The 22,122-nt window shown below is 32.5% G+C and overlaps 2 protein-coding genes and 1 pseudogene across 2 annotated transcripts in view; 2 read left to right on the top strand and 1 right to left on the bottom strand.

Annotated features, from left to right (window-relative positions):
* Positions 1-20,109, top strand: part of SASS6 (SAS-6 centriolar assembly protein) — a 36,467-nt gene extending 16,358 nt beyond the window's left edge. The window contains 9 exon segments of the mRNA XM_039869561.1: positions 1,208-1,402; positions 1,507-1,596; positions 1,674-1,853; positions 2,212-2,293; positions 2,951-3,087; positions 4,953-5,081; positions 16,246-16,343; positions 17,739-17,833; positions 17,931-20,109. Of these exon segments, the coding sequence (XP_039725495.1) occupies positions 1,208-1,402; positions 1,507-1,596; positions 1,674-1,853; positions 2,212-2,293; positions 2,951-3,087; positions 4,953-5,081; positions 16,246-16,343; positions 17,739-17,833; positions 17,931-18,037 (1,113 nt within the window). The 3' untranslated portion in view covers positions 18,038-20,109.
* LOC120607839 (mitochondrial intermembrane space import and assembly protein 40-like) lies at positions 10,387-11,988 on the top strand (annotated as a pseudogene).
* Positions 20,080-22,122, bottom strand: part of SLC71A1 (solute carrier family 71 member 1) — a 29,301-nt gene continuing 27,258 nt past the window's right edge. Inside the window, exon 12 of the mRNA XM_039869562.1 lies at positions 20,080-21,428. Within this exon, the coding sequence (XP_039725496.1) occupies positions 21,222-21,428 (207 nt within the window). The 3' untranslated portion in view covers positions 20,080-21,221. The remainder of the gene's footprint in view (positions 21,429-22,122) is intronic.

The following is a 22,122-nucleotide window of genomic DNA, read 5'->3' as shown; positions in this document are numbered from 1 at the left end:
CGGAATAGCCAAGATTTGTATTCAGGTCTGTCTGATACCAAAGTCTATGCTTCTAAAATCACAGTGGTATAATACTGTGAAATTATTTTGCGAAGTTTTTGTTAAAAACAAAAATTATCTAGGAATACTATATACTTGACTTTTCTATACTAGCAAAATTTGGTTTGGTTTTAGCCAATTGGGAAGTGATGTTTCAGACTTTTTTGTCAATTTTTAATTAGTAGTTACTGTTTGCTTGTTTTGCTTTTAAGAGTGAACCAAAGAAAGGTTTACATATTTGTCAACATGGAAACATTTGTTTTATATGTATGTATGTTATATATATAAATATGAAGAAGATAGATTATAAGACTGCATGGTGTGAGCCTTTTAAAAAAACCTGTATGTATGAGCAACAGAGATAAATGTTAACTTTAGATGATGGTTCTCACCCTTGGCTACACTTAGAATCAATTTGAGAGCTAGTAAATGTCCTCGTGTCGAGGCTATACCTCACACTAACTAAATCAGAATCTGTTGGGGATGGTACCAGGCAGCAGTACAGGCATACCTTGGAGGTGTTTTGGATTCGGTTCCAGACCACTGCAATAAAGCAAGTACAGTGGTTTACAAAACTTCCCAAGTGGTTTCAGTATGCAGATTAGATTGAGAGTCACTGCTTAGATGGTAGAATGCTAGGGTTTATAAATGTTATGTATTTTGAAATTCTGTTATAATGAACATTTATTACCTAAGTAAGTTTTAAAAACTAAATTTCAAGACATCAGAAAATTCTTGTCACTCATTTTTGAAACTTGTAGTAACTTACAAATCAGGATTGTTTTATTTTTCCTTGTTATTGAATTAGTTATTAATGTGTTTTACAACTGTATTCCAAATCTTGAAGAGATTTTCATGTCCTTTAAAAAACATTAGTACTAGAACTTTATTTTTTTATTTTTTATTTTTTGCGCCAGTGGGTCTTTATCTTATTTTATTATTTATTATTATTTTTGCACTTTTTGATTGATTCATTCATTCGTTTATGGTGACATTTGTTAACAAAATCCAGCAAGTTTCAGCTGTACATCTTAATAGTAAGGTATATGTATATTTACATTAGAACTTTAAAATTATTAAACACTTTATATGTTAAACATCTTAATCATAAATATGTCAGCCAACTTCTCTTTTTCACAATGCATCTTTTTTTTTTTACCTCCTCTAGGAGCTCCAGCGGACTAAACAAGAAGTTCTCTCCTTGCGAAGAGAGAATTCTACACTAGATGCTGAATGTCATGAAAAAGAAAAGCATATTAATCAGCTGCAAACAAAAGTGGCTGTTTTAGAACAAGAAATTAAGGATAAGGACCAGCTTGTATTAAGAACAAAAGAAGCATTTGATACAATCCAGGAACAAAAGGTTTATTTTAAAATTTTGTAAACAAATTGATAATCACATTTATAATGTGATGCTTTTCCTAAACAAATTTCCTAATTATTCTTGTTTTTAAAAATATTTATCAGGTGGCTTTAGAAGAAAATGGTGAGAAAAATCAGGTACAACTTGGAAAACTTGAAGCTACCATAAAGTCATTATCAACGGAACTTCTTAAGGTTTGTTTTAAAAATTTAATGAAGCATTAATATTTTATCGGACTATGTAGAACTATACATATGAAGCTCTTTTACAGGCAAATGAAATTATCAAGAAGTTACAAGGGGATCTGAAAACTTTAATGGGTAAATTGAAACTGAAGAATACAGTTACCATTCAGCAAGAGAAACTCTTGGCTGAGAAGGAAGAAAAATTACAAAAGGAACAAAAGGAATTACAAGATGTTGGACAGTCTCTTAGAAATAAAGAGCAAGAGGTAGTTAATACTTTACGCTCCTGCGTGTGTGTGTGTGTGTGTGTGTGTGTAATTGCAAAGTATAACAAATTTCCTCAGATATATTTTTGAAAATTCTACTTTGTTATGTTTAAGAATGGGTTCAGCTGTTTTTGTTTTTCAAAGACCATGACTAGATTCAACAGAAGTTAACCTGTTTTTGTTTGAAAGTTATGAGTCAAACACCTCGAGTGTTTGTATGTTATGTATATTTGTTTGTGTATAGGAATGCAAATATATGGGTAAGTTGATTCCTTTAAGAATAATCAACTAATTAATAGTATTACATTTCTTCAGTTTTTTAGTCTTCATTATGCTTATTAAGATTGACATATTTCAGGTATGCAGATTACAAGAACAATTAGAAGCTACAGTTCAAAAACTTGAAGAAAGCAAACAGCTTCTAAAAAATAATGAAAAGTGTAAGTATGTTATCTTTTTATGGAAATGAGGTTTGCAATTTTAAACCGTTATATTTGAATTCATAGAAGTCTGGGAAAATCAGGATATTGCTATATACAAATAATTTCCACTTTAAATCTACTGTATTAATGTCTTTGCTATAGTAAATTATATTATCTGCCCTGTAAAACAGTTGCCAACACATATTACATGTGTCAATAACCCAAAATTGTGTTGAAAATATTAACCATAATTTACTTTTTAAATTTTTCTTTTTTAATTGTTTTTACCTCATAGTAATAATAGGATTATTTGAAACTAAAATATAAAATTAAGCCTTTAACATTTTCTGAGTTTCTAGTATTGGTTGTCAGACATAAAAGTATGAATTTTAAACAAATCATTCTAGAAATAACAGTCTCCAGGGAGATCCTTGGCTAGCAGAAATACATACTTCTGATAGTAATAGAATGAGTCTTATGTAGCAGTTGCTAAAGCAAGAATCTTTAATGACAAAAATTTAAGTTATCCTACGTCTTTCTTTGTGATATAAGGTAGTTTTAAAACTTAAAAATTAAAAAACCTCAATATAATTTTTAAATGTTTAAAATTATTATTGGAAAAATACAAATAGTCTAATAAAATTCTTTACCTTGTTTCTTGTTCTTTTATGTAAGTAATCACATGGTTAAATAAAGAACTAAATGAAAATCAGCTAGTGAGAAAGCAAGATGTGTTGGGACCTTCTGCCACTCCACCTGTGCATTCTAGTAGCAACGCAATTAGAAGTGGAATTTCTCCTAACCCTAATGTGGTAAGATGTAAATTAAGATGTGAGTGGTCTTAGTAAATTTCCTAAAACAAAAAGTATTCCCAGATTGTTAGGAGGTCTCCGTCACTAAAAGTACTGGTACCGATAGGACTAGAGTCCTGCAGTTATTAGCAGTGGAGTAGAGTATAAGTTGCACTTTAATGGAACTTTAGGTGTACTTGCTCTTAACAAGGAGGCTGTAGTCCAAGGGCACACTTCTTTGTAAGATTCTAATAGATATAGAAATCATTTAGTATTAACTAAAATAATGCCCAGTGCTCTGAAAAACTTTAAAACACACACAGTATATAAAAGGCCTCAGGAGAGGATAACAAGGTTTAGGCTCAGGTTTGGAAGTACAATGGAAGGAAGCTAAATGGGAATTCTATCAGAAAAAGAAAAGAGAAAAGCCCTGTTATCAGGCTTGTCAGCTCTAGATGCTAAAAAAACACTGGCTGTGAAAGAGACGCTTTCTCTTTTCCAGGTACAGTTGTTTTGATTTTTCCTTGCAAGAAATGAGGGGAGAAAAAGAAAAGCAGCCCCTTATATCTGGGAGCTGGCTTAGTACTATCAGGTGGACCTAGGTGTTGCTGGGAGCTGGACTAGCACTCACGTTTAGGTCTGAGTGCTTTCCTGTTGGACATAAACAGTTTTACAGAATGTCATCATGAGACAGGGCCACCCTGTGACTGTGATGGATCAAGGCAAAACAAGATCACTTCATAATCATGTCTGAGCACAGACAAAAATGCAAACATTGCCAAACTACAAAAATGGGCAAACATCCTCCTATCCTTGGTGACTTGAATGACTGCTGCTTTATTACCAGTTACAGCTTTGGCCTTAGTACATTTTTCCTGCCTTATTAGATAAGATTTATTCAGATACCAGTAATTTGTTATCCCTATTTTCTGCTAGCATCCAATCCATAGCAAAGCCCCAGTTTCTTAAACTGTTCCTTAAACATTTAACACATGACTAAGTCCAATAAATGAGTCCCTTTGGACATCCTCTTACTGAGACATCTCATGGTTCTTCATTGTGTACAGTCTCCCTCATTTCATGGGGCAGTAGTAAATCCAGTGTGAACAGCTATAGACATCTTTCTAGCAATTATTGACTGGAGAGCATTGGCAGAAGATTTAAAATTCAAATGCCTAATTGAATTTTTAATCTATCCCGGTGAATCAGAGTACTTGGTTTTAAAGAAGGGAAAGGATTTATGCTGAATTGGAAAAGGTGTGGGGGAAAGTGCCTGATACTGGATTACAAACTTAAAAAACTTGACAGCTTACCTTTAATGACTGATGATAAATAACCGTGTGAAAGCCAGTGAAGTACACTCCTTAAGATTTGTGTTTTCAGTTGGCCTCTTATTAAAATAAATTGTTTTCATGACATTGGTTAATGGTGGTGTTACTATGTTGAAAATTGTCAAAGCAAATAATTAGTCCATTTAAGAACACTGGTTTTGTTGATGATTCTTTTTCTACTCAATCCAGCAGAAAATAATTTTTATTTTATCCCTGACTGGCCTATTGATCTCTGTCTCTACCCCCCTACCCCCTTCTTCAGGAATGAGGGGGCCATAGTGAACCAAGATGGTTCAGAGGTCTCTGTTTTAACTTAGTTCAAAGGCAGGTCTAGTGATTTGTTTTGTCTAAGCTTGTCCAGCCACTCTGAAAAGCCGAGGTATCCCAGCCTTGTACGATATAATAAAACAGAGTTTTGTGGTATCATGATAAACAAAATTGGCCTCTGAGGTAGTGCTTTTAACTGTTAGTTATTATAGCACATGCAATTGCCTCCTGAGTCAGCATATACTATTTAGAACTAATTTCTCATCCTTTTTTCGGGTTTATTTTTAGGTTGATGGTAGACTGACTTACCCAGCTTGTGGGATTGGTTATCCTGTCTCCTCTGCATTTGCTTTCCAGAATACCTTTCCTCATCCTTTATCTGCCAAAAATGCCATCCACTCAGTTTCAGGACCAAAGGTAGCCAAATTAACTGATACTTTTTTTTTTCTGAAAAATATTTAAATGCAATTTATTAACATACAAATATTTTTCATCTTTTAAAAAATTCGATCAGTTGCTAACTATTAAATATGTATTAGATGAATATATTACTATGTAATAATCTAGTAATAATCTAGTATATATGCTTACAGGAAATACTATATGCTTATAGGAAATACTATATATTACTATGTAATAATCTATGTAATAATCTAGTATATATGCTTACAGGAAATACTATACGCATTATGGAATGTCTCGAGTCACTGTAATTTATAAATCTGGGCATCAGTCTGCTTAAACTGTATTTATTCCTTTTCAGCCTTTCCATTTTTATTCATTCTGCTACTTATATCTCCTACAACTCTCAAACCTAACTAGAATTACTGACTTCATACTGCTAGTTTATTAGCTGTGGTAACATTTTTGGATTCCATTGCCAGGTCTGGTAGGACAGGCTCACAGCGAATTCTAAAATGTAGTTCTGACATTATTTCAAATAGCATATGCTTAGCAGTCCTCCAATCCTAGATTTATTTGCTAAGACTCTTTTCTGCTCATCTGAGTTCTTCATTATTGTTATTACTAATGTCATAGGTTTATATATTATTTTCACATGTATTATTTTCACATTGATGTAATCCAGCTAGACCAACTAGTGATTTCGTTTTCATTCCTGATTTCAGGTCCAAATTGATATTTTTTTCCTACATCATGGAGACAAAGATTTTCAAAAAGAATATTTTATAAAAGATAAAATTGAGGACTTTGAAACTGCTATTATAAACTCTTAATCTATTAGTTTTGAGCTGCCCTAAAAATAAGTTGACTGTGTTGCTTAGGCTTGTGTTTCTCGTTAGCTATAGTCCTATTATCATCTGGAGCTTTTGAGGATTTTCAATGAAATGAGAAACCCAAGTTTTTCTGTTTAGAATATTAATGTGTAAAGAGTGGATGCATTTAATTGACGTTTCTTTCATTGCTTATTAAGGGAATTAGATATGAATATTTGAAGGAATAAATACTATTTTCTACTATCAATATAATCAAGTGTGATTATATTTTGGGATCAGTTTTTTCTTGAGAATTATGACTGAATTCACAATTTTTTTTATTATAAACAGCTTTTCAGGAATTATGTAATGTCTGAAATGAAGAAAGAACTACTACAGGTAGTTGTCTAGTTGGTAGAGCTAAAATATGACTTATAAGATTACCTTTCTTATAGCTCATTAAGAATCATTATCACAAGGATTTTCTTAAACATAGGTGCAAGACTTTCAATGTGTCCTATATCACTGATACCAATATTATTTTGATCTTATATCCCCAACAATAAAAAACAATTAAAACAAAACACTTTGAGCTTAAATTGCTAATGCATTAATATTTATTTATTTGGAATTGTGTGTATATACTACTGAACTGCAGTATATTATAAAGAGTAGTATAGTGGTTAAGAAAGTGGAATCTGATTAATTGAATTCTAATCTTGCCTCTATCAATATGAAGTTGAGCAAGCCACTAAAAAACAAACAAGAAACGGCATCTAACTCATGCTTCAGTTTCTCCACATGTAAAATGGGGCAGTAATTTTATGTACTTTACTGGATTATTGTGAGGATTAAGTGAATTAATGTATTTCCTTAGAATGTTACCTGGTACATGGTAAGTGCTCCATAAATGTTATCTATTGTTATTAAAATATAAAATCTCAAAAATAGAAATTAAAGAATGAAATTAAAAATGTATATAGATCAGTGTTATAAGATTTTCTTCTCAGATTTCAGTGGATGGTTGTAATCACTGCCTGCTTTGGAGACCACTTAGGCTAACAGCTATGGTGATTAAACATGAAAGCTCTTTTTAGTTGCAGTAGAAAAAATTATTTCACAGCATCAAATCTGTGATATACTTGATATCTTAAAATGTTACTGTCAAGATTTAGTACATTCAAATAGATGCTTAACTGTGACAATGTAAGAACACGTTGGATTAAGCAAGAAACAAAATCATGCTGAAAGAGGACATAGAGTATTTAAAAAGATTGTGCTATGCCGATGAATAGAAAGAACAAACACTTGATAATTTTAAAGCAATAGAGACAATAAGTTTTTTTTCCTTTATTTTTAAAGACAATAATAATCAGGATTCATTCATTCAGTCAATAAACATGTAATGAATGTCTGCCACGGCCAGGCATTGTTCTAGTTGCAAGGGCTACAGCAGTGAAAACAAGAAAAAGTCCCTGTTGTTGGTGCTTACATTTTGTGGTACAGTATCATTATGATAGTAAACTGTAGTATCTTTCAAACTAAGGAGATGTTATGCGATGTCAAAGAAAATACTTGTTTAAAAGAATCTCTTAAACAATTTAGAATTTATGATTCCTTTTGTGTGGGATGAATTCTCAAAATCACGTATGATCTGATTTTATCATGGACATCATAAAGTATGTGAGGGATTTTCTGCAATGAGAAAGCAACTAAGATCAAATGATTGATTTATCTTCATAGTGTTCAACCCGCAGCATGTATTCAGACATAATTTTATCTAAACGTAGCATTATTCACTTTGACCACCTTACTCACCGGATAGTTGTAAATTAATTTTTGTTTATTTTGTATTAACTATTTTAAAAAATAGGTAATGTAAGAGCATGGGAAGCTTCCAAATGTACAAGAGGATATAGTGTCTAAATAAGAATTTTGAATTCCTAAATGATCAAAAGTAATCCAATAATTTATGTAAAAGTCCAAAGCAAAACATCAGCATAGATGATGCAGCAGTATATTTAAAGTAACCATTTACTATCAGCAGTCTGAGAGTTCAAGTTTTTTTATATCCTCATCAACCCTTGGTATGGTCAGTTGTTTAATTTTAGCCATACTGATAGGTATATAGAAGTCTTTAACTGTGATCTTAACTTGGATTTCCCCAAAAGCTAATGAGGTTGAGAATATCTTTTCATGTGCTTATTTGACATCAGTGTATCTACTTTGGTGAAATATCTTTTTTAATCTTTTGTCTGTTTTTAAATGAGGTAGTTCAACATCTTTTCTTGTGTTTACATCAGTATATCTGCGTGATGACATATCTTTTTGAATCTTTTGCCCATTTTTGAACTAGGTTGTTTGTCTTATTATTGAGTTATAAGGGTTCTTCATTCTGGTTAAAAGTCCTTTATTAGATACACGATTTGCAAATATTTCTCCCAGTCTGTGGCTTCTCTTCATTTTCTCTTCTGAAGCACAAAAGTTTTTAATTTATTAAGAGTCCAGTTTATCAGTTTATTTTCTTTGTGAACCATGCTTTTGGAGTCATATGTAAGAACTCTTTTTTCAACTACAGGTTGAAAATAAGATTTATGATCCTTTGTGGGTTAATTTTTATGTGTGATGTGAGGTAAAGGTCTTAAGTTCTTCATTTTGTTTTTTTGCATGTGGCTCTCTGATTATCTTAGTACCATTTGTTAAAAAGACTGTCTTTCCCTGTTGAATTGTCTAGGCACCTTTATTGAAAATCATTTGACCATAAATCTAAGAATTTATTTCTGGACTCTCAGTTCTATTTCACTGATTAACTAACTTTCTTTGTGCCAGTAACACACTGTCCTGATTACTGTGACATATTTTGAAATTGGGTAATGTGAATCCACCAACTATGCTCTTTTTCAAAATTATTTAATTATTTTAGATCCTTTGTTATTTCCATATAAATATTTAGATCAGCTTGTCAATTTCTACAAAATAATCTACTTGAATTTTGATAAGAGTTCATTGAATTTATAGGTCAATTTTAGAAGAAATGCCACTTAGGCAATATTTTGTCTTTCAATCCATGAATGTTAAATATCTCTTTTTAGGTATGTGATTCCTCTCAATGTTTTGCAGTTTTCAATGTATGTCTTACATTTCTTTTATTAAATTATTCCTAAGTATTCTTTGATGCTATTGTGAATGTAATTGTTCTATTAATTACTTTCTCAGAATATTCATTGATGCTGTACATAAACGTAATTGATTTTTATACTTGTACAATCCTGAAACTTTGCTGAACTCATTAGTGGCTTTTTTTAGATTTTGTTGGATTTTCCACATAGATAATCATGTCATTTGAAACTAATGATAACTTTACTTCTTCCTTTTCAATCTGGTTGCTTTTTATTTATTTTTCTTGCCTTATGGCTAGAACCTCTAGCACAATTTGAATAAATGTGAAAGCACTCATTCTGGCCTTCTTCCTGACCTTGAGGGCACAGCATTCAGTCTTTCACTATTAAGTATGTTAGCTGTAGTTTTTTTCCCTAGATGCCATTTTTTTCAAATCAAAGGATTTTTCTTTTATTCCCAGTTTAATGAGAGCTTTTATCATGAATATATGTTGAATTTGTCAAGAGCTTTTTCTCCATTAACTGATACGCTCGTGTAGCTTTTTTTTCATTAGTTAACAGTTGGATTGTGTTGATTTTCAGATATTATATCAGCCTTGCATTCTTGGAATAAGCCTTACTGATCTAAATCTTTGTTACATCCAGTTGGTTGATTTTGTTTAGTTCTTTATATCCTTGTTTACTCTCTTGTGTACTTATTTTATCAATTACTCAGAGAGGAGTGTTGATATCTCCAGTTATTATGGATGTTTCCATTTCTATTTTTCTAGTTTATCAGTTTTTGCTTCATGTATTTTGAAGCTCTTTTATTAGGTGCATACATCTTTAGAATTTTTATGCCTTCTTAGTTAATTGGCCCTTTCTTTGTTATGTAACTTCTTTTTTTATTTTTGGTATTTTTCCCTGCTCTGAAGTCCACTTTGTCTGATATGACCATAGCTACTCAGACTTTCTTTTGAGTAGTGTTTTCATGGAATATCTTTTTCACCTGTTTTACTTTGTACCTGTATATATCATATTTAAAATAGTTTTCATGTAAAGAGCACATCTTGCTTGTGCCCTCTGCTTTTTCTTTGTTTCCTCCTTTCTGACTTCTTTTGGATTATGCTAACATTTTTTAGTGTTTCATTTTAATTTTTCTGATTTTTTTACTCTATATAATGATTTTTAGTGGTTGTTCCATAAATACACACATATTTCACTTCTCACAGTGTGTGTAGAATTAATGTTTTACCACTTCAAATGGAATAGAAATACTTTACCATCATATAATTCTTTTACCTTTTACCCCTTTATGTTTTGTTATTTCATATGTATTACATTTGCATACATTAGAAACATCATTAGGTGAAGACACCACTGCTGCCACCACGGCTACTGCTGAGTCTGAGCGTTGGGCTGCAGTCATGGACTCTTGCTGGCAGGAAGAGGATCGTGTCATATTTGTGACCAGAGAAGACCATGAAACTCCAAGCAGTGCAGAGCTGGTGGCTGACGACCCCAACGATCCATACGAGAACCATGGATTGATTCTGACAGATGAAGACATTAACTGGAACTGCCCTTCCTTTGGGGAAAGGGCAGTGGCCCCTGTGGGGAACAGCTCAAGTCGGCCTTTGCTTGCTTCCACTAAAGCACAGAGGATGCTAAAGGATCAGACTTTGTAGACCAGTTCCTGGCTGTGAGAATGCATGCTGAAGTACCCGGACCTCTATCCCCAAGACCAGGAGGAGAAGAAGCTGGCAAAATTTTTAGAGGAGAAAGCTCCCACTGAGGCCAATGCAGCCAAAGAAGAGGAGGGGTCAAGCTAAGGGGTGGCACATGGCCCTGGGCTCCAGGCTTTCTACCTCAGAGTTATATGAACCTTTTGCAAAATGACTTTCTGTCACTCTCTAAGAAAGTGTCTTTCCTTCTGTTGTTCTGTGCACTGTAATGTACCACATATCTTATTTAGATGATCAGGGTCTTGGCCCCTTGACGTATACATTGAAAAAAAATGTGTGTATGTGTATTCCACATAAATCTATCAGTGAGTGTAGCTGCCACTTTTGAATTCTCAGATTACCCCTAATCTTCCCACTTTGAAATAATGTGAATATTTTCAGCAACCAAAAATTATTATCTTTGAGTGGTCTCTTGTAAGTGAGCTGATTTATTCTGATTCATTATCTTCCTTTTAGTAGATTTTATACCTGTTTTGGGAAATGAAAACTCCTTTAAAATTGCCGGAGTGGGGCCATTCTTAGTATAAGAGGCCAGATAACACATAATTTTTTCTCCAAAACCATCCTGACCTTGAGTATATGAGGAGGCAGTATACTTTCTTCTGATACATTTAGTTTGATACATTTTACATTGAGCTCTACATTTTCTTTTTGGGAAGTGGAACTTTGGACCCCTGACGTAGAATCCCTACCTAAATGAAGAGAAAGGCTGGCTTTTGCTGTTCTTGTTATGCCAAAAGCCCCAGTTTGGGGCTTGTGTTCACACTGGCTCTGTCTCTGCTTGTTCAGATGCAAAGTTCTTGAGAGGTAGGGGCCTAATTTTTACCAAAGTAGCAGCCAAGAGGAAATGGTGTGAATTAAGTGGTCAGTTATAGGGAAAATATGGTTTTTACCAGAAAAAAAAAATCAGTGCTATAATTTTTGCTGTCATACATATTTTAAGTACTTGAGTGGAGAAGCATAGTCCGTTGTGTTTATCCACTATTTTCCATTTCTGGTGTCCATATTTCCTTCTGATACCATTTCCCTGAATGACAGAACATTCTTTAGCATTTGCCAGGAGGTCTTCTGGCAAAGAAGTTTCTTTTTCCACTTCATTTGGGAACATCTATCTTTCACCTTCATTCCTGAATGATATTTTCTCTGGATATAGAATTCTATATTTGTAGTTTTTTTACTTAAGCACTTTAAAAATGTTCTCTTTCCTTCAGACTTCCATAAATTCTGATATTAATCTGCAATAAATTTAAATTATTGTTCAACTATGTATAATGGGTTCTTATTCTCTGCTTTCAAAATTTTTTGTTTAGTTTTCAGCGGTTTTACGATGTGTCTGGGTCTGGATTTTTTTGACTTTTTCCTTTTGGGAATTCACTAAACTTCTTTAGTCTAAATTGATATCTTTTGCCAAATTTTGAAAGTGTTCAGCCATTATTTCTTCAAATGTATTTTTTTTCTATACCACTCTTGTCTTTGTGGGACTCAGAAGACATGGAACTTAGTTAGACCTTTGGCTGTTTTTCCATAAGTCCATGAAGATCTGTTCTCCCATTCTTTTTTGTTTTTCAGACTTGATCATTTCTGTTAATCAGTATTCAAGTTTACTCTTTCTTCCATCATCTCCATTTTGCTATTTAGCCCATTCATTGAATTTTTTTGTTTTAAAACTTTTTTAACATCTATTTTTTTTTAGTGAGACTATTCACATTTCAAGAGTATTTTACTACTTAGATCGTGGTTATAGATGCTTTTAAGTGTTTTTCTAATAATTCCAGTATTTTTGTCATCTTAGAGCTGACACACCTGTTGCTTGTCTTTACCCTTGTGAGTTACTTAGATTGTCCTGAATCTTTGTTGAGTGATTTTGGATCATGTCTTAGATCCAATATTGAATATTATGAAACTCTAGGTCTTGTTTAAATCCTAAGGAGAATGAAAAATTTTTGTTTGTTTTAGCAGTCAGTCAGTTCAAGTCCAACTTGCCTTTTGAAGGCTGTGATTGCTGTGTTGTCTTTAAAGATGTCTCCTTGCTATTTGGACACTTCTGAGTGTGTGCCATCTAGTGGCTGTCTTGTGACTTGGGCAGTGGTTTTCCCTGTATTTTAGTTTTGAAAGGCTTTGGTGTGCTAATAAGTCAGATCATGCATGTCAAGCTTGAAAACGAGTCCAGGAGTTCATACACAATTTTATGAGATCTCTTTTTTGAGTTTCCTGTGTGATTTTCCCTATATTTTCTGAATCTCCAGGGTTCTTCTTGGTCCTCTGGCTAGAAAGCATGGGTCTTAGTTCTGCTCTGCCATGCTGTTCCTGCAACTGTACCTTTAAATGATGCCAGGCATTAGGACAAAAAAGAAAAAAAGTAATGAGGAGTTGCTCCAAGCACTTGAGACCACAGTGCCTCTGGTTAGAGGGTGTGATTCCCTTCCTTCAAAGTTTTAGGTGTCTGTCCACTGCTGTTGTCACCATCACACTTGATATCTCTCCTTCCATAGAATTGTCTGGGGCAAGAGAGAACTTGGAAAGAAAAAGATTTTCCTCACTCTCTTTGACCTTTAGGGGTTCCCTTTTTCATTTCTCAGAGCAGAAAGAAGAATCTACTTTAACATTAGTATTGTACTCTGGCTTTCTTGTGATTAGTATTTACTTGAAATATTTTCTACCCTTGTATTTTTGCCAATCTGTGTGTCTTTATTTAAATAGGATTTCTTTTAGATGTCCTATAATTGACTCACATTTTTATCCATTCTGACATTGTCTTAATAATTTAATAATTTAAAATTTAATGTATGTATCGATAAGGTTTATCTTTCTCTTTTCCCTATATCCCATCTGTCATCTCCTTTATACTTTTCTCCTACCTTCTTTCCAATTAATTGTTCATTTTATTTTGCATTCCATTTTATCTCTACTCTTGGCTTTTAATTTTTTTGTTTGCTCTAGTTTATAATATACATTTTTATATTATAGTCTACAAGTAATATACTATTTTTCATAATATAAGAACCTTACAATAATATAATTCCATTTCCTCATTCCTGTCCTACTATTGTCAAAATTTTACATTCACTTTTGTTATAAACTCCACTGTCTTTTGTTTTTTTTTTTTGCTTTAAACAATTAAGTGTCTTTTAAAGAAACTAAACGAGGAAAACTTTTCTTTCCACACTCTTTCGTATAGATCTGTGTGTTTGTCTAGTATCATTTTTTTCCCCCTAGATAACGTAAGATTTCTTATAGTGCATGTCTGAGGGCAATTCTTTCTGCTTTTGTCTTGTAATGTTTTTATTTTTATTTCATTTTCTCTGCATGTAAATTTCTAGGTTTACAAGTTTCTTTTATCCTTTCAGCATTTCGAAGATGTTCCATTGTTTCCTGGATTGAATAGTTTCTGGCAAGATGTCAGGAGTCATGTTTATTTTTCCTCTCTAGAAGGTGACGTTTTTCTCTGGGTGCTTCTAAGATTTTCTCTTTATCATCAATTTTTCAACAACTTATTTATGATATACTTTGGTGTGGTATATGTGTGTCGTTATCCACTTAAGGTTTTTATTGAACTCCTTCGTTCAGTGTGTTTATAGTGTGCTCATCAGTTTAAAAAATACTGGCCATTTTGTCTTTTTTTTTTTTTCGTCTGTGATCTCCTTTTGATACTCCAGTTACACATGGTTTAATCACATGATATTGTCCCTTTGAGACTGTACATTTATTATTTACTTTATTTTATACGGATTCTAATACTTGATTTTAAAGTTCACTAAACTTTTCTTCTGCAGTGTTTAATTTGCTGTTCTATCCAGTGAGTTTTTTGTCATACTTTTGAGTTCCATTATTCAATTCTTGTTTGTGGCTATAAATTGTTATAATATCTGTGTTCTTGTTCTGTCATTTTTGGATCTGTCCCTATTGACTGATTTTTCTTGGTATGACTTACATTTTTCCATTTTATTATCATTTCTAGTCATTTTTTATAGTGTGTGGAACTTTGTCAGTTTTGCCGTGTTGATTATCTGGATTTTGTTTCCTTCCTTTAAAGAGCGGTAGGTATTTAAGTTACTTGTAGATACTTTTAATTCCTTTGAGCTTTGTTTGGGCTTTTTTGTTTTTCCTTTAGCTTTATTATGGTGCATCTGAAGTAGCTGTTTCTCTAGGGATAGTTCAGCCCTATTACAAAGCTGTGAACCTTCATGGCTCTCCATTGAGTTCCTGAGATGATTACTGAGGACTCCAGTAATCTGTCTCCCTGATTGCGAACCTTGGAAATTGTTCATCTTAAAACTCCCCTGTCCTGCCCAGTCTTCTGGAGTTTTATCCTATCCATGTGCCTAGTACTCAGCAAAACCTCAAGGAGGCCCCTGTGCAGATTTCCAGAGTTTTTTCCCTGCATAGCTGCCTTTTTAGCACTCTGCTATGTAACCTCCAGCCACCCCAGCTTCCCTAACTCTGATCTTGATTGCCTCCATTTAGCAATTATTTCTCCCTGTTTTCCTGCAATCAGGAAGTGCCTCAGCAAGCTCGGTTCATTGTAGAGATAATACTCTTTTCAGAGAGCATGGTCCTACACTATGTTCAGTATTTGAGAACTTTTTTTTGTATTTCATCCAGTTTTCTATTTATATTTGGTGGCTGGAAGCTATATTTTCTATTAACATCTGATACTCATAATTTTCCTCTTGCATGTTTTTTTATAAAGAATATTAGCATCTTTTAAAAAATCCTATTTGTGTTTAATGTTATGTTAAATGTGTAGACTGATATAGAGAGAACTGTTATCTTTAGACTGCTGAGACTTGATAGCCAAGTCCAGCAGCATTTACGTTTCTAATTTACAATTTTATCCTATTATGCTAGTATCTGTCTATTCCTATTTTACTAGGGTTTTTACCAATAATAGATATTTGTTTTCTTGGGCTTTTTTTTTTTTTCGTATGCAGGGGGTCATAATTTTTCTTTGATCTGTTAGTATGGTGGTTTTATGTTTATCGATTTCTTAATACAGGTTCTGCTTACATGTTTCTGGTATGAAATCCACTCAGTCGTCGTCATGGTTACTTTAAATACACTGCTGCATCATCTATGCTGATGTTTTGCTTTGGACTTTTACATAAATTATTGGATTACTTTTGATCATTTAGGAATTCAAAATTCTCATTTAGAATCTGTAAATGTAGCATAAGCTTGGAAAGTTCTTGAAAAGGGAAGAATTCTCAAAATGCATGCATGAGATAAATGCCTCATTGAAAAACTTGGTTCCTTTTAAGCACTGTAACACTTGTTTCAGAATAATCATTAAGGGAATAATTTTGTGCTTTTCATTTTGCTTGTATGACAGGAACTTTTTTGGCAAGGAAAAATAAGATTTTTTAAAATTAAATCTCAATAAAATGTGTTTGTGTTCTAAACTGTAGTTTGAACCTGTACTTCTATGGTCTAGATTTATCAGGAAAAAAATTTAACCACCTATTTTCAAATGGAACTGTCTCAGTTCTCACTGTTCAGTTACGTGAGATGTTTTCTCTCTTCACAGGTTCAGTTTAACTTGCAGTTTACAAAACCAAATACATCACCAGGAGATGTTCAGTCAGGAACAACTGTTAGTATGCCTCGCTCAACTGATAAGGAAAAGTAAGTACCTGTTGACATAAAGTTTAATGTTTGCAATTTTGAAGGTCATCTTAAAGAATTTTTATCATTGCTTGAAAGCTCTGATGCTGCCGTATTTATTTGTGACATTGTAAGTTAGTTGATGGTCCCTGGATTTAAGTGAGTCACTTTTAGTTGTAAGAAAGGTTTTTCATGTTTTTTTAAACTGTAGGATACAGTTGGACATATAGTAAAGTTTTATTTTTTAAAAAAGATTTTTCTACATAACAGAAGATCCCCTTTCAAATATTCTTGGGCAAGTAGATAGAAATATTTTTAATTTTTACTAGTCATATGTTCTTGTTTTTCTATATGGCTTCATCTGGCCTAAGCTCTCCATTTTTCCTAAATTACTGCTTCTGGTGTAAAGTAATCTGATTTGAGGTCCTGAAATGTATATATTTGTTATATTTAATCTCACACTTGTACAAGAGGCAGATCATCTAGAATTTATATTAATGGTAGAACACCATAACGTTTACATATTAATTACATCATACACACTAAAAGCAATTTTACTTGTGGAAAATATATTTACAGTACAAAATCAATCATGTGTCCATAAAATTAGGAATTTTAGGTATTTTTTGAGTTTTTTCTGTTTAGAACTGCTTTGTTCTTTGTCAGCTAGTAAAAAGTGGCAGTGGGTATCAAATGTTAAAACATTAAAATTGAAAAAAATACCAATTCACCTACTTAATTCTTTTTTGAAAATTAGGAAAAGACCATTTAATTTTAAGGTTATAATGTCATTGTTTTGCAAGAAGTTTTAATTTCTTGTAAGTATACTACTAGAGAAATTGTTAACACTGGATAGATTTGGAAAGGAGTATAGTGGTAGAAAGGGGAAAAATACTACATATACTTTTTTTTTCAAATTTCTTGTTTATGTTCATCTGACCAGAATTTATTGTTACATGTGTATTAATATTAATAACTTTGAAGCACTCCAAAAATTTGAAGAGCTTTTGATCAAAGGAAAAAGAAATCATTCATTTAAATTAGGAGATAGGAAATAATATTGATATTCTCAAGGTATGCACGTGTATTTTTTTTCCATCTTGCATCACTTTTGTGCTGTTTTAAAATTTTATAGTATTCATGGAATGTTCATTTCCCCCACATTTTTTATCTCAGCTCTTAGAATTTTTAGTTTTACTCATAATTTACTCTTTGCTGTGGAAAAGGGGACTTTGGCTTATGTATAAATTATTTGCTTAAGAAAGCAGTGAAGAATGATTTGTTTTGAACAAAACTGGAATATATCTTATGGATAGCATGTATATAGATTAGAAAAACATTGAAAATTAACTACTGTAGAGAAAATAAGACTTTGTTTTTAAAAAAATAGAAAATAATTACTATTTTCTTTGAAAGTGGTGAAAATTTAGGGCTGGAATCCAAATATCTGAAGAAAAGGGAAGATAGCATTCCTTTACGTGGACTCAGCCAAAATCTCTTCAGTAACCCAGGTGGGAAGACATTTCTGAAATAGATAGTTCACTGTGGTTTAAATAAGTGTGTATATAAAGACTGAAGCAAATACAATTTTTGTATCTTCATTTGCAGACCATCAGAAAGGTGGCCCGTTGGGAGCATTACAGGCACCCTCAAAGCCAGCGGCGCTGCCTTCCACATCTTCAGCGTATTTCCCGGGACAGTTACCCAACAGTTAATCCTAGGCTGGCGTCATCTTTTACTTCTTATTGACATTTTAGAATTTCAGGTGGTTTAGAAATATATCAACAGCATAGATGAAATCCTAAACAAGCAAGTTTCAGAGTTTACTTGAGCAACTATATTAGATTGCTTGGATCTTTTAAGTACTGCTGTGATTTATGGCAGGCAGTTTAGAGCAGCAAATTTGTACTTGGGAACTGGTGAAGATTCTGAGTAAATGACATTCTTTAGTTTGAATATGGCGTTTTATAGAATAATAGAATGAATTTTCTTAAAGTAATCCTTAGAAATTCTCACAAGTTCTAAGGAAAGAGTTGATCTTTATAAGGGACATTCTAATCATATTGACTATCTGGGTAAATTAAAACCTGTTCAGATGTAATGGGGAACCAAAGAATGCTAATAATTAACATTTTTATTTTCATTGGCAAAATAAGTTTTAAATTTGCCACCTAAGAATTATGAAGGAAAGACCATTATCTAAGATATCTAGATTATCGATATTTTAAAAGGGAAAAATTACCTTCAGTTCTTCGTAACAAGTATTTTCCTTGAAACCTTTAAATTATATATTGAATGTCTATTAATTTTGATAAATTTATTATAAAGATAACTTAGTGTATTTACATGGCCAGATTAGGTATAAAGTGCTTTAGTCATTGGAGCCACAGAGTTTACAGGATTTTATTGCTTCCTTGGAAGTCGATAATCATCTATTTTTTCTTACATTTGGAGTTCTATTTTTTTTTTAATGCAGTTAAATTTGTATTAGTGGGACTTTGTTTTAAAAATTAGCACTATACAAAAGATTTTCTATAAGAGCATCATGAATATTCATTGTATGTGCTTTTTTATTCCAAAATGGGTTTATTTTAATGTTTGCTTAATAAAGTAGGCAAAATGAATAACTTAGAAGTTAAAACTTTCTTCTCTTCCCTGTAAGTTTCAAGAATTGTCCCTTGGGAAAAGTTAAGTGGTTTTTAAAAATTTACCCAGAATCATAGGGCCCCATTTTTTCTTGCTAACAACCGTTCAGTAGAGTAGCATTCTCTTAAGAAACATCTACATCAGTTTTTATTTGCAAAGATGGCTAATGTTCATGTGATCTTTAAAAAATTTTCAAGGACCATATTTTATAGATGAGGAGACATTTCAAGATATTAATGACATACCAACAGTTCTATGGTAAGACAAAAGAATCTTTGCTAATTTTTTTAACGAAGCCATGATATTGATACTTTGAAACTGTGCCTGCAGTTCAAGCTGTCTTAAACTAGGGAACCTAAAACATTTAGTAACCATTATCAGGCAGTGACTTTTTATGTATAGTTCTTTTCTCATTTAGATATTGGTAAGAATACTTGGTTACAATAACTTGAAAGCACTTAATAATCTGGAAAGCAGCTTCTTGGTGATAATTTGCTTTCTTACAAATGTTTTATATATATATATATATATATATATAAAACTTTATGGACAAGGTTTGGATGGGGTACATGACACACAGGTAGCTCTTTATTTTTTAAAATATAGATCTCCTCTTCCATATCCACACATGGAAATTAGAATTTCCAAAAGATAGGATAGTGATCACTTTGCTGTTAACTTACTAGACTTTTTTATCAGATGTATATACACACTTTTGTGTGCTAAGTTTTTGCTCTACCTCTTTAAGTTTTATTTGAAATTGTTTTGCAGTGTAAATTGTACATGTGTTAATAATCAAAATGTTACATTTAATGTATTTCTGTAAATTGAGCTTGGTTAGTAAATATATTTTGAGACTACGATATGTAAAAAGTATATAAAAACAAATAGGATTGATCTACACCATCTCTGCTTAGGAAATTACTTCATTAATTTATGGACTAAGTTTTCATCTATCTTCCTACATGAGTATTTTATTGTGAAAGAAAAGAAATGGATTCAAAGAGAGAAGGTATAAAGCTTTGATTTGTTACTGTAAAAATGATTATGGTAACAAAGCCAAAACAGGCTCTATAGGGAATCACAGATCAAGACTTTCTTTAAAAAAAAATCATTAAAATATTTAATTTTATTAACAATATTTACATTTCTTTTAAGACCTTATTTAACCATTGTGAATGTTCCAACTTTAAAAAGCATTAAGCAATAACCACACACAAGATGAAAACAGTGTAAACTATACAATACTTTATGTACAATTTTTACAAAGTAACACTTTTTTAAATAATATAACTGGACACAAAAATATACACTTTTAGAGAAATTCACATCAGTAATTGTATAAAGCTCTCTTCTAGGGTCCTGAAAATTTAGGACAAACATTAGCTCTGTAAATAAAGTGTTACTGTGACAGTCCTGAAAGGCCACTATATATATTTATCTACATAATAGATATCACATTGACATTTTCAAGGCTACCAGCTTTACTATATAATTTTTAGGTTATGTATTCAAGTGTTGAGGTTCTTATGATTATGCAAACATTAAAAGAATAGTGGTGTAAGTAGCTGGGGAACAAATTCGAGCCAACATTTAGATTTACAGGCTCTAAACACCCCAACCGAAATTCTACATGACTGATATTTTCTTATTTAAAAAAAACAATAGTGAATAATGTTTAAAATAAAATTACTACAAATAAGCTTGAAACATGATTCAGATTTAGTACAATTTTCTTGAGTTTTTTTTTTTTTTTAATGCAAACAATTCATTTACCATTTCTTTACTTTAGTGCATCTGCATTAAGGCTTTGAATTATTTGACCCAAGTTTTTACAATAATAAAATCTGACTCAGGGTTTTACAATGTTAAAACAGGTCCACAACCTACTCTGCCTCACTGTGAGTCAGCATAAATAGTTAAAGCTCAACACCTGAAGGAAATGGTAGCAGAGACAGTGCTAGTATCTAAGAAGTTACATATATAGTTTTTAATTAAAGGATGTATACTAAAACAAACAGCTTAGTGGCAAGAAATTGTGCTAATAAACAAAAAAGGTTTCTTTTCAAAAGAAATTGTAACATCTTTGGAAAACGTCCGGTTCAGTTCTTTTTAGTTCCCACGGAGTTCATGCAGATACATTTCTTAAGACAATCTTAAAGTACATTGTAGATGGAAATGGAATGTACATCCAGAACTACAGGTGAAAACTAAGACCTGGGCGCTGATAGAAAGTCTTCCTGATTTCGGTCATTACACGTTTGTGTCCTGGAGTAAAGGTTCTTTGGCCTCTCCTGGCGCTTGTGTACTGTGAGGATGGCTGTGACTGCCACAGTGCTTTCTCCAGCTGCTGGACCGTAAGCTTAAATTGGTATGTTCCGGAATAAACAAGGCAACAAGCAGAGCCAGCAGTACTGAACAGGCTCCAAAGAGAAATGGGGGACCAGGGATGATGGAATTCTAGGGACAAAAAACATAATTAGGACTTTAATGCACAAACATCTTTACTCATAAGAGGAGACTGCTTATCTTTTAGTAATAACTAGTTTCTATGAATTATAAGCCAATGACAACTCTCTCTTGTCATTAAACCCATAGTTAGAAAAAGCATTCCCTTTTCAGGAGGAAAGGGAGACTATCGTAGCCTCAAAATAACAAGTGACCTAAGAAACAGCCAAAAGAAAAAAAAGCCTATGCAAAAATATATTGTCATTTATTGCAGCACAAAATCAGAACACATTCTATGAGCCTTCACTTAATTTATTAGTTCTAGAGGAAAACAAGACAGGAAAATCTCAAAAGTAAAATCAAGTAGCATACATTATTAACCACAGAAGCAGAAACCATAACCATTTTCCTTTGTTTAAAAAGTTACACACTCTAGTGACTGAAAGTGTGGAAAACAGAATGCTGTGGCCATAGGAAGAATCAAACAGACCTTTGTTTTAGCCCCAAATTTCATTCTTAGCAAAACCTTGCACTGCCAATTTTACCTGTGTATAGACCACATTCTTTTTTATTTAAAACTACTTTAAAAGTTAGTGTTAAATTCTGCTAACTAAGCAAGGAAACTGATGAGCAGCTGGTATTGGCTAAAATGATGTTTGCCGTTAATATTTTCAGTTGTAATGAGGGAGTACAGCAAACAAGCAAA

This window comes from Pteropus medius, unplaced genomic scaffold (assembly GCF_902729225.1).
Source record: "Pteropus medius unplaced genomic scaffold, Ma_sr-lr_union100, whole genome shotgun sequence".
In the NCBI taxonomy this organism is placed as follows: domain Eukaryota; kingdom Metazoa; phylum Chordata; class Mammalia; order Chiroptera; family Pteropodidae; genus Pteropus; species Pteropus medius.
Note: the sequence above shows the minus strand (reverse complement) of the source record. Positions and strands in the feature narration are given on the sequence as shown.